The following is a 13,518-nucleotide window of genomic DNA, read 5'->3' on the forward strand; positions in this document are numbered from 1 at the left end:
TGGCACTAAGTATATTCACACTGCTGTGAAATAGATCTCCAGAGCTTTTCATCTTGCAAGACGGGACACTATCCTCATTAAACAACAACTTCCCTCTTCCCCATCATGAATTAAGTTTAAACTTAGGATAGAAAGGTATTTACTCAGGTTCTTACTCTCCCTCCTGTCTCTATTTATAAACTTCAATCTTACCTCCCCTGTCATCCTGGTCTTGTTATACTCCTCAAAGTCTGCTCTGATACTAAGCCCATTTCCTAATGTCTAGGAAGGAGTTCACTTCTTTAAAATCATTCTTAAAAACAGATACTAGTGTCATTGGCTTCCTGTTGGGTGAATGCATATACTCTGGATTAAAAAATTCTTTATAAGAAATTCTTTGGTCTCTTGATACTAATTTTTCTTTTACTGCCCCATATTTGTATTATTGTCCCATATTTCTAATTAAAGTTATTATCTTTGACTTTTATAAAGACTTTTCTACCTGTATTTTTCAAATTGTTCTTTAAGAAATAAAGTAAAATACTAAAAGCATTATAATTGCTTCAGTGTAATTACATGTCAGTTCTGTATCTCAATTTTCTCAGGAATTGTATAGAGTCTATATTATTGTTCCTATTTTACAGATAAGAATACTGAGCAGAAAGAGGGGAATAAGTCACCAAAGGTCAGACAGCTAACAAGTGGCACAACAGGAATGTGAAATTGGGTGTTTGGACTCCAAAGCTGTCCAAATTCCTTCATTCTCAGGAAACTGCAGAAAATTGTTTGCTTAAGCAATAAACCCACATATAATCCAACCCATACATATGTTTTGATAACCAACAAAACTCTCCAGAAGAGGCCCCTGTGCTGAATCCGCACGTAAAGTAAGAAAGCCTGCTGGCCTTACGGATAGCGGCCCTGCACTCACCCGCTTGTGCAGCCGCTCTGCCTCCTCCTGATATGCGGCAAGCTGTTGCTTCCATTGTTTCACATTGGCAGTAGACTCCAGCAGGGCTGCAGTGAGTTTGGCGTTGTTTCCTTTGAGGGTGGCCAGTTCAGCCTCCCAGTGTTTGCTGATTGCTGAACTAAAGTAAAAGAAGAAAATTCCACCCATTACACTGATTGTTGTTACTTTAAAGAGACAGCAGTACTCAGTCCTAAGATTTGGTTTATAATTAAAAAATGTTTCAAAGACTACCCACAAACAATAAAAACACAAATATTTCATTTAAATGCTCCTAGTGAATAAAACCTATCAAATAAATAAATATAAGTATTTATTTTGAAATTGATTTATTTATTTAATAAATAAATCAAGTGGATTTATCTTATCTTATTCAGAGTTTTTAAATGCCCCCAATATAAAAATCTGCTGCAATAAACTGAACTTGGTACTAACAACTCTGATAGAATTCCGGTGTCACTTATAGAACAAAACTAAACCAATCCCTTTTTCCTCATTTTATGTTCTACTTGTTAAGTTACCCAGAGTTAAGTATCTCAACAAAGACAATTTTCTATTACAAACACAATTCTGTTAAGTGAGAAGGTCCCTCTCAATAATTCCTTTCTTAACTTTCCAATGAAGAAAGAATTACCTAATTTCAAAGAAAAAAAGGTGGTTTCTCTTTCTCCTTATTGAACAACTTCCTCCTATTAGTGAAATTCTACTAACCTCATCCTATTAACTAACGAGTAATGATAATAGCTTTCTTTAATCAGAATTTTAGCTTTTGAGAAGTTATTTGCATCACAGAGCAATGTTTTGGTGGATTGATATTTTATAGTAATCTTACTATATATAGTATAAAAGAAAGCATTGTTTCAATCATCAATATCTTTAAAGCTCATCACCAGTAAGAATACATATCAGTAGATCATTTCTGTGTCATTCTTTCCAAAAATGCATAACCATCATTCCAATTTTGAAAAAACATATCAACCCAAACTGAGGAACATTCTACAAAAAAAGTGATTGGCGCACTTCGAAAGTGTCAAGAAAAGGTAAGTCTGAGAAAACAGAATGGAGGAGACTTAGAAGAAATAATCAAATACAATGTGGGATCCAGATAGGTTCCTAGAACATAAAAGGGACATTGGTGAAAATCAAGATCTGTAGTTTAGTTAGTAATATTGTATCAATGTTAATTTCTTGGTTTTGAAAATTATATTATGGTTATGTAAAATGCTAACATGAAGGTAAGCTGGGTGAGGGTATATGGAAATTCTTTGTGCAGTTTTTGCAATTTTTCTGTAATTCTAAAATTAGTTTTATTTATTCATCTTTTAAAATTTTATTTATTTTTAATTGAAGGATAATTGCTTTACAGAATTTTGTTGTTTTCTGTCAAACCTCAGCATGAATCAGTGATCGGTATACATATATCCCCTCCCTTTTGAACCCCCTCCTAACTAAAATTAGTTTTAAATGAAAACTTAACATTTTTTCCGAAGTTTACAGAAAAAATTTCATCAAACATGAAAGGACAAAATCAAACAAGTTATTGATTGAACAGGGCTCCTCTGGTGGCTCAAAGAGTAAAGAATCAGCCTGCGATACAGAAGACCTGGGTTCAACCCTGGGTTGGGAAGATCCCCTGGAGAAGGAAATGGCAACCTGCTCCAGTATTCTTGCCTGGAGAATTCCATGGGCAGAGGAGCCTGGCAGGCTACAGTCCATGGGGTCACAAAGAGTCAGACACAACTGAGCGACTAACACACATTAATTCAACAACCCATTTCTATCTTTAAAGAGAAAGCACGTCCCATTTCTTCTTTTGTGGAACGATCTTTCAGATTCAGATTTTCTGATAAAGTATCCACTGATTCATCTTCCCTAACTGAATATGGATTTTTAAACCATCTACCAATTTTTCCACTACAGACATTAGTTTTATTTAAATAGACTTTACAATCTGACAACAAAAGTCTTATTAAACTAATTTAAACACTTGATATATGCAAGTATCAAACCTCTTAAAAATTAAAGAGCGGAGAAAATGATCTTGAATATTTCTAAAACACATATGTTGAAAACTTCTCAGTTGTAACCTAAGATTATCCTGTCTTTATAAAGGGAAAAATAACAAAAATGGGAGTGTTTTACATTTTATTTCTCTAGGTTTTATTTTACAATCTGTAGGTAGAAAAACCCATTAAGAATGTGAAAACTCAGCTGACTTGGCAATTATTTCAATAATTATTTGTGTGATATCAGATCAGTCTCTCAACTGTTTTGATCTTCAGTTCTGTGTATGTCAAATGAAGACATTAGTTAAGATCTGTACTGTCCAAATGTTAGTCACTAGCTGCATGTGGCCATTTAAATGTAAAGTGCTCAAAACCAAATAGAGTAAAAAATTCAGCTTCTCAGTCCCCTTGGGTACATTTCATATACTCAATAGTCACAGGAGACTAGTGGCCACCATACAGGAAAGCAAAAATACAAAACTGTTTATCATCACAGAAAGTTCTACATTTCCCACGGTTTTGTTTTTTTTTTCAATATTTTGCATTCTGGGCTGAACTGTGTCCACTCATGAATGAATATGTTGAAGTACTAACTCCCAGTATACTAACTCCCAAAATACGAGTATGGAGACAGGGTCTGAAAAGAGGTAGTTAAATTAAATGGGGCAATTAGGATGATCCTTAATCCAATATGACTGGTGTCCTTATAAAAGGAGATTAGAACACAAACACACAGAGAGGAAGGTCATGTGAAGACACTGGAAGAAGCCACCTGCAAGCAGCCCCCTGCAAGTCAAGGACAGGTCTCAAGAAACAATGCCGTCAACAACTTGTTCTCAGACTCCCAGCCTATAGAAAATAAATGTCTCCTGTTTAAGCCACCCTCAGTTTAGTTCAGTTCAGTTGCTCAGTCGTGCCCGACTCTTTGCGACCCCATGAATCGCAGCACGCAGGCCTCCCTGTCCATCACCAACTCCCGGGGTTAGCCTGTGGTATTTGTTAGGGCAGCCCGAGCAAACAAACTAACACTATGTATAGCTTAAACACATTATGTATCTAAAGTATTGTGCTTCATAATAAACATATATTTTAGTTTTGTCTCTGTTGCCTAGCTCAATAGTTCCCCCAAACCCTTTGAATTTCCTAAGCAGGAAGAGCAATGGGAGTATCTTTTTAATGATATGTGGCCTTCTGTCCTTAGTTTCTGAAACTGATCCAGAGCCATAAAGGTGAAATGCGTCTTGTTATTTATTCATAAATAAGCCCTGTTCAGCCACAGCTGAGTTTATGTTAATGAGGTGACTTGGGGGGATGCCCTAAAGATGAGGGGACTGAATGCTAAGGGAACCAACCACGTGAAAAGAGTTGGAACTTTCAGTCTCAATCCTAGATTACTAGGGAGGGACAAGGGACCGGCGACACCAACGGCCAATGGCTTAATCCATTATGCCTGTGTAATGGAGCCTTCATAAAAACGCAGAAGGATGAGGTCTGGAGAGCTCCCAGGCTAGTGAGCCAGAATGCATCCCTGGGCCACTCTGCTGGGCCCCGAACCCCACAGTGACAGAAGTCCCAGGGATCCTTGGGTGAAGGGAGAGGATATCACTGTGGAAAAGCCACAAAGCACGGGCAGGACCCTTTTCCTCTATGGAAACAAAGCCTTAAGCCATGGGAGAAGGGGAGAAAATCTTGTTACCGTTACCCTCCCAGTCACAGATGAAGACCTGTGGTGGCTAGCGGAAAAGTAGGAGAATAAAACCCCAAGACAGCCCGTGAAAAGGACAAAAAATAGTCTGAGACCATTAGAGTTCTCCAATCTTGAGGGAAGGGGCAGGAAACTCCTGCATAAGACTAATACAAGGCTGAATTCATCTGCTACTTGTAGGGACAGGATCACTGAGAAAACCCTACCCTCATACCCTGGGATTCAGTGCCTGCCCAAGATTGAGTGGATAAGGAAAATTGAGAATCTTAACCTATCCACTACCACCAAGCTGATAGCAGCCATCTGCTAGGGGGAGGTCAAGAGACAGACCCCCTCTGAGGCAAAGGTACACAGAAAGGACCAAAAGCTGAGGGAGGAGCAGAAACAGTAAGAAAACCTTCTAGCAATCAAATCCCAACTCTATGCACAAAGAAATGCTAGACATGTCTAAAGCCTGTGATGCACGGTGGTAACCATAGCAACAACAAATTCCAAATCCAGGTCAACCCCTGAGTAAACCAGCTTAACCTTCATACAAACAGGCTAGTAGAAGAATCAGGCCCATCTCCAGGAGGAAATACTATTTATCTTCATTGAATGCCTTGCTTCTGGCAATCAATTAAAAAAAAAAATTATAAGACACACCACAAAAGCCAGGGGGAAAACCTATTGCCAAGAGAGAAAGCAATCAACAGAGTCATACCCATAGACAACGCCAATGTAGAATTTGTCAAAACAAGGAATACTGGTGGTGAGAATGTCAACTGATACAGTCACTATGGAGAACAGTGTGGAGATTTCTTAAAAAACTAGGAATAAAATTACCATAAGACCCATCAATCTCACTACTGGGCATATGTCCTGGGAAAATCACATTCTAAAAGACACATGTACCCCAATGTTCATCGCAGCACTATTTACAATAGCTAGGGGAAGCAACCTAAATGTCCATTGACAGACGGATGAACAAAGAAATTGTGGTACATATACATGGTGGAATATTACGTAGCCATAAAAAGGAACAAATCTGATTCAGTTCTAGTGAGGTGGATAAATCTAGAGCCTGTTATACACAGTGAAGTACGTGTCAGTAAGAGAAAAGTAAATATCACATATTAACGCAACTATATGGAATCTAGGGAAATGGTCCTGGTGAACCTATCTGCAGGGCAGCAGTAGAGATGCAGGCATAGAGAAGAGGCTTGTGGACACAGTGGGGAAAGGACAGGGTGGGGTGAACTGAGAGAGTAGCACTGAGACATCCACAGTACTGTAAGTAGACCAGATGGCCAGCGAGAATACGCCGTGCGACGCAGGGAGCTCGATCTGGAGCTCTGTGACAGGCCAGGGGGGCGGGATGGGGTGCGAGATGGGAGGAAGGTTCAGGAAGCAGAGGACATGTGTTTACCTGTGGCTGATTCCTGTTGATGTACGGCAACAACCAAGACGACATTGTAAAGCCATTATCCTCCAATTAAAAATAAACTTTCAAAAACAAAGAATATGAAATAATTACGTTAAAGGTTTTAATGGAAAAGGAAGACACCCTATATTGTCAGATGTTGAATTTCAACAGACCTGAAAACTATAAGAGTCAAATGGAAATGCTAGAAGTAAAGAATATAATAGAGATGAGAATTCTTTTGACAAGCTCAGCAATAAACCTGACACAGATGCATAAAAGTCACTGAACTTGAATCCAGACAAACAGAAATTAGCCAAACTGAAACACAAATAGAAAAATGAATGAAAATAAACAGGGCATCTAAGACGTGGGCAATACCAAACTGTTCAACAAATGTCTAACTAGAATCCCAGGAGAAAAGAATAAAAGGCTGAAGAAATATTTGAAGAGCTAATGGCTAAGAATTTTCAAAAAATAATAAAATACAGTAAATCACAAATTCAAAAAGCTCAAAAACATGTTACACACAGAGGAACAAAAGTAACAATTATATCACAAACTAAGTAATTCAGAAGACAAAGGGGTGACATTCCTGAAAGAAAATAATTCTCAACTCAGAACTTTACACACATAACTCTCTACATGAAAGTGCAATAAATAAACAGCTTTTCAGACAAACAACTGCTGAGAGAATTCATTACCAGCAGACATATACTATAATATTAAAGAGAGTTCTTCAGATGGAAGACTACGATACAAAATCGAAACTTGGATCTCCACAAAGACAGGAAAATATCTGATAATGATTAAAATGAAGATAGTTATAATTAAAGGTTTAAGGCAACTCAAAGGAGAAAAAACAGTCTTTTAAACAAACAGGACTGAAACAACCGGATAACTACACACAAAAGGAAAAACAAAGAATCTTGGCTCATATCTCATATTCTATACAAAAATTAATCAAAATATAAACTTCTAGAAGAAATCATAGGAGAAAAATCTATGTGTCCTTCCGGTAGGCAAAGGGTTGCTTAGATACAACACCAAAAAGATGATCCATTTTAAAAAACTAAGAAAAGAGAATTGAATAAGAATTGAGACATTCTCTTTGAAAGACACGATTAAAAAATGAAAAGAGATTCTGGAATACAAGAATGGATCAACAAACAAAAATCAATATGAGATACCACGTTAGCAAGAACGAAGGAGAAAACCACGTGATCCTCTCAACTGATGTAAACAAAAAGCACTGGAAAGTTTCAACACCCTTTTGTGATTCAAAGCACTCAATAAACTTGGAATAGAAAGAAATCTGCTAACATAAAAAGGCCATATAAGTAAAGCACATAACTAATATCAGACTCAGAGGTGAAAGACTGAAGCCTTTTCCTTTAAGATCAGAAAATAAGAGAAGCATTACTACTTCACCACTTAAAATTCAATATGGTACAGAAAGTCCCAGCCAGAGGAATTAGGCAATTAATAGATAAAAGGCATCTAAATTGGAAAGGAAGAAGTGAAATTACCTCTGTTGTGGATGACATGATCTTACATGTAGATAATCCTAAAGATTTCACAAAAAAAGCTGTTAGAACTAACAAATGAGTTCAGCAAAGCTGCAGGGTATAAGGATCAGCACATGAAAATTAGTTGTGATTCTATAGATATTGAACAATATGCAAAGGAAATTAAGAAAACAATTCCATTCACAACAGCATTAAATAGAATAAACTACCTAGGAATAAACCTAACCAAGAACGTGAAAGACCTGTACAATGAAAATAAGTTGCTGAACGATATTAAAGACACAAATAAACAGAAAGACATAACCGTGGAGATGGATAGAAGATTTAATATTGAGAAGATGTCAATACAACACAAAGTGATATACAAATTCAATGTAATCCCTATCAAAATCCCAACAGTGCTTTTCAGAGAAATAGAAAAATCCATCCTAAAATTCATATGGGCATCTCAAGGAATTCTGAATAGACAAAACAATCTTGAAAAAATCAAGAACAAAGTTAGAGGTCTCACATTTCCGGATTTCAAACTTATTACAAAGCTACTGTAATCAAAACAACATAGTACTGACATAAAGGAAGACCCACAGACCAAAGGAACAAAGCCCAGAAATAAACCCTCACGTATGGGATCAAACGATTTTCACATCTATGGTTGCCACGGACATTCAATGGGAAGACGACAATCTTTTCAACAAACAGTGCTGGGAAAACTGGATAGCCACATGGAAAAGACTGAAGCTAGTTCTGTGCTTCACATCATAGGCAAAAAATTACTAAAAACAGATCAAAGACCTAAGCATAAGAGCTAAAACTATAAAACTCTTTATAAGAAAAAATATATATGAAAAGTTTCATAACACTGTACATGATTTCTTGGATATATCATGGGCAATAAAAGAAAAGACAGATACAGCTGGACTATGGCAAAATTTAAAACTTCTGTGCATCGAAGGATACAATCAAGAGAGTGAAAAGGCAACCTACAAACTGGAAAATAAATTTGCAAAACATATATCCAGAATCTATGAAGAACTACAATTCAAGACCAAAAAACAAGTAGGCTGATCACAATACAGACAAAGGACTAGAATAAACATTTCTCCAAAGAAGATACACAAATGGCCAGTAAACAACTAAGAAGATGTTCAACCTTGCTAGTATTAGGGAAATGCAAATCAGATTCACAACGAAATACCACCTCACACCCATCAGGATGGCTACTATCAGAAAAGCAGAAAATAACAAATGTTGGTGAGAATGTGAAGCAATTGGAACCCTTCTGCACTATGGGTGGGAATGGTGAAGTTGCTATAGAAAACACCATGGCAGTCCCTCAAAAAATTTAGAATACAATAACCATATAATCTAGCAATTCCAATTATGGCAAATATCTAAAATGTATTTGTACGACAGTGTTCATAACCGTATCATTCACAATAGTCAAAAGACAGAAGCAACCCAACAGTCCACTGACTCACGGATAAACAACATGTGGTATGTACTTCATACATACAGGGGAGTACTACTGAGGCTGCAAATGTAAGGCAACTTTTATACATACTACAATATGGAAGAACCTTGAGGACCTCATGCTAAATGAACTCGGTCAGTCACAAAAAGACAAACACTGTAAGATTTCACCTATGTAAGTCTCCCATGGTGGTGGTTTAGTTGCTCAGTTGTGTCTGACTCTTGCCACCCCACAGACTGTAGCCCGCCAGGCTCCTCTGTCCATGGGATTCTCTAGGCAAGAGTACTGGAGTGGGTTGCCATTTCCTTCTCCAGGGCATCTTCCCAACCCAGGGATTGAACCCAGGTCTCCTGCATTGCAGGCTGATGTTTTACTGACCCAGCTACACAGGAAACTCCACCAGGGAAGCCCTAGGCAAAACTAGTGGGACAAAAAAAAAAAACACAGATTAACTGGGTGCTAGAAACTGAGGTACCAGGGACAGGTTGACTTCAAATGAGCAGCAGAGAATTTTGGGGGGCGTCTGGACCTTTCTCCACCTTGATAGAGCTGATGAGTACACAGCTGCACACATTTGTCAGGACCCATACAACTAGATACTAGAAGAGATGAACTTGACTATGTATTATACTTCAAATAAAAAACATCACACAACTAAAAGGAAAAAAAAAGTCTTTCTAAGCCCTCCTAGATACTCTTTCTGTGACCTGTGGGACGACAAATAACAAGAGCTGGAAAGTCAGGTCTTCTTAAAATGGGTAGAATGGCCTCTAAGCTTCTCCACTCTGTATTTGTTGGCATGGGAAGAGACTGGGTGGGCAGGAAAGAACAGCTGTGAGACAAATAAAAGAGCTGCAAACAAAAAGGAAGGAGGTGAAGGCAACTGGAGACGGTGATAAGAAGCAGACAGGAGAGACGGGCTCAGAGAGGCAGAGACACACAAAGGAGAGGGGTGGGGCATGGACAAGGTGCGCTCAAAATGGATTTGCGCAGGAAAAAACCAAAACAACGCCCCTGGAACAGGAAACACAAAGACGAACGTACAAGGCTTCGAAATACTATAACCTGTTGTAACTTCATATCCCTGAACATGTTCTGAACCTCTAATATATTTTAAGTAGTGATGTCTGGCCACAGAGAAGCTGATCAATGGGTTCCCATTAACCTTTTTCTTATTTCCTCTGCAGAGCCTCAAAGTACTGCTGAGTACACTAAAAATCAAATGCTGAAGAAATCGTCACATCATTTTTACGCATATTGCATATGAGTACAGTTAACTGTCACAATTTGAGACCTAATAGACCCAAAACGAATACTATAGCAAAGCAGTTCAATGCTAAGTTTTTGTGTTTCTACATTTTTTTACACTCGTTTCCAAGGTAAATAAGTATGTGTCATTAAGGCAGTTTTGCAGTATCAACCAAAATTTCATCTTTATTGGTAAATCTGAATCTTTGGGAACATTCTTGCTTCCCGTACTTGATAAGCTACTCCTTTAATAATCTGTCTTTCTAGAGCACAACTCAGGAAATAAGATGTTTTAGGTTTTTTGTCAATCTGCTCTGTGTTCTCTTTACAGCTGCTTCTTATATTCCTTTCACCATTCAGCATATTAGAATATCCTCCACAATTTCAGCTTATAATGAATTCTAGAGTAAACTGAAGGAAGGCCCACATGTGAGCTATCTCAGATGTGATCAGCCCTTACATATAATATTAAATGCTTGGCACATTCTTGCAATTTTGCAAAAACATTGTTCCTTGCTTTAATCTACAACTCTAAGATATCACATTCCTCCCCGCCACAGACTGATTTTTAGCAGTAATGAATACCTTGGGATTAATTCTGATACCAAAATTTTTAATTGACATGTTACATTTCAGAATACTTGTTTAATAAATGTTGGGGTTCTCTAGCTACTAATTTGGTCCTTTTTTTACAGGTACAGTTTTGATAGTTTCACATTAACTGTTCATGAAGAAACTGTTTAGCTGCAAACATCAGAGTCAGAAGAGATACTGAAATACCACTATGATCTCATGTCTGTAGCTGGACTAAGGGCAAAATAATTCTTTATTCTTGTGACTGTTTGGTAAAGTTTCCCTTCAAAAAGGACCAGTTGGTTTCCTGTTGGCTTCAGCTCTAGAAGTCAGATGAGGGAGTTCAAAACACTCCAAAAACATCATTTGAAACGTTCCTTAAACTGGAAGTTTACTGTTTATCTAACATCGGAAAGAAAGTAGTAAACTTCATTAAATTAGTTACGTAAAATCTAAAAGAAAAAGTTGTTCAAAAGTACTATCTAACAGATGTAACAAAATAAGAGTCTTAGGCACAAACAATACACTTATTTAACCTGTGGAGTGAATCCTATACATGAATGGTTAGTTACAGGGCTGAAGAAGGCGGCCTTTCTTCCATACCTCCTGGTCCAGCATCCACTATCAATTTCTGAAAAGGAAGTTCTTTGTATATACTTCCTAATAATCATGTTAATCATGTAAAACCATAGAAAATATCCAGAGAAGCTTTTAAAAGAGAATTTAAGAACAGGTTGCAACAGGCTTACTTCTCGACATTAATCTTGGTAGGGAGGTCGCTCCCTCACTGTGAAAGTAGGAGGGCTTGATGCCAGCACCCCGACGCTGCTCGCTCTCAGGACCTGCCTGTCGGTTTCTCCCCTCACTGCCCCTCCACGCCCGAGAACGCAGAAGCGTGGACGTCAGCCTATCCGTGTCCCTAGGAGCTCTCGTGCCGGCCCATTGGACCCAAGCTAGTTCCGCTGAGAAACAAACGCTTTATTGATACAATACGAGTTATCCTTTTAAAAATAGGAAAGAAATACCTCTTAAAGGAAAGGAGAGTAACTTTGTATTGTTTATAAACAGTATTTAAAGAGCCTAGTATATCAAAGGATTTTTATACTAGATATAGCTGAAAGCCTAAATTTGCCTAAATGCCTAACAAGTTGCCTCTCAAAGCTGGCTGTAATTCCAGCAACTTCTTGATCCTTATGCTTATCCTTGGGACCTTCGTACCAGTCGGTCCCATTGTTCCGTTCCTACTCTCCTTTAGGCATCTGCCTCTAGACTGCTGCCTCCCCTGACCCTTGCTTTCGGTGTTTGCCACAATAATCTCCCAAGTTTTGCTTTCCAGCTCAGATTCCTTCCCTGCCTCACAATCCGTTATCTTCGCACAGAGCCTGGCATGTCTGCATTAACGCACAATACGGAATGTGATGGCTGCTGGCAAACAGATGAGACGTGGTCGCCATGAAGTCTTAAAGACAGACCTGTCGTGAACTGGAAATCGTACGGTCACACCCAGGAAACACAGTGTTCAGAACGGAATTGGAATTTAAGTATTAAAGCTTTTAATAGACAATGGCTTGGAAGAAAATCTCAGAGACAAGAGTAAAGTCTTTAAAGAAACACTGTATCACTAACGCCATTGACAGCCCCAGAAGGCAATACTGGGTTGAAAAACCGGACGTAAATTACAGAATCAAAGTGAATCAAACAGTTGGACTCTAAATTTGATGAAATTGTAGGAACTTTTAAACCATTTATTTTACATCCATTACATACGTACCAAAGTCTTAACACAGATATATTAACATCTATGTATAAATATATCTGAAAGAGCTGTTATAGTCGGTTTAAACTGACAATGTTTTTTTTCACTGGTAGTACGTAAATAACAAGTGTTGTCTTATCAAAGGACCATCTAGAATCAGCTAAACTACAGAATTTGGCTTAGTTCTGGTAAAGAAACTGAAACACCATTGACTTTTCCAAGGAAGTTATTAATCTGAAGCAAATTACTTCAAAGCATCTGATGCATAGCTGTATCAGTTTGTAGACGGAAATTTCTAAGTTGTGAAGAATTCTGTTAAAAGCACACATTAAGCAAGAACAAACTGTGAACCAGTGATTAAAAGTATAGGCTCAGAAACATCGAAAATTAATACAATGTTATAGTTACATCTCAATTTTCAAAAGGCACAAGCTCAGAACTCTGTTATTGACGTGGTTTAAATCATGGTTCTAGTCATTTGCTAGCTGTAGGACCTCAGGCAGGTAATCTAATCTCACTGCATCTGTTTCCTCATCTGTAAAATTAGGATTAATACTAACTCTTCTCATTGATTTTGAGGAGTAAACAGCCCAGATAAAAGTACCCTTGAAGAAAGCACCTAACAGTCAAATGTTAGTGCCTTTTATATGTACAGGCAATAAAGAATCCTGAAAGAATCTTCAGTGAGCTACAAAGCTAAAAAAATTTCACATTAAATATTTCACAGGAGATATTTTTGATTAATGATGTAAATAACTTAGTTATAATGTAAGTGAAACCACACCAGGTATACACTGCATGATTTTTGCTGTCACCTTTAGGTACTATAGGATATACTATTTATAAGTTTAAACCTTCGGTGTAGACCTAAGAATAAATTTA

General features: G+C 37.7%; 1 protein-coding gene across 3 annotated transcripts in view; it reads right to left on the reverse strand.

Annotated features, from left to right (window-relative positions):
- HOMER1 (homer scaffold protein 1) overlaps window positions 1-13,518 on the reverse strand; it is a 158,088-nt gene that overhangs the window by 22,593 nt on the left and 121,977 nt on the right. For all 3 annotated transcript variants that reach the window (XM_069595383.1, XM_069595384.1, XM_069595385.1), the window contains exon 6: window positions 911-1,067. In XM_069595383.1, coding sequence (XP_069451484.1) covers window positions 911-1,067 — 157 coding nt within the window. The remainder of the gene's footprint in view (window positions 1-910; window positions 1,068-13,518) is intronic.

This window comes from Ovis canadensis, chromosome 7 (genome assembly GCF_042477335.2).
Source record: "Ovis canadensis isolate MfBH-ARS-UI-01 breed Bighorn chromosome 7, ARS-UI_OviCan_v2, whole genome shotgun sequence".
Taxonomy (NCBI): Eukaryota; Metazoa; Chordata; class Mammalia; order Artiodactyla; family Bovidae; genus Ovis; species Ovis canadensis.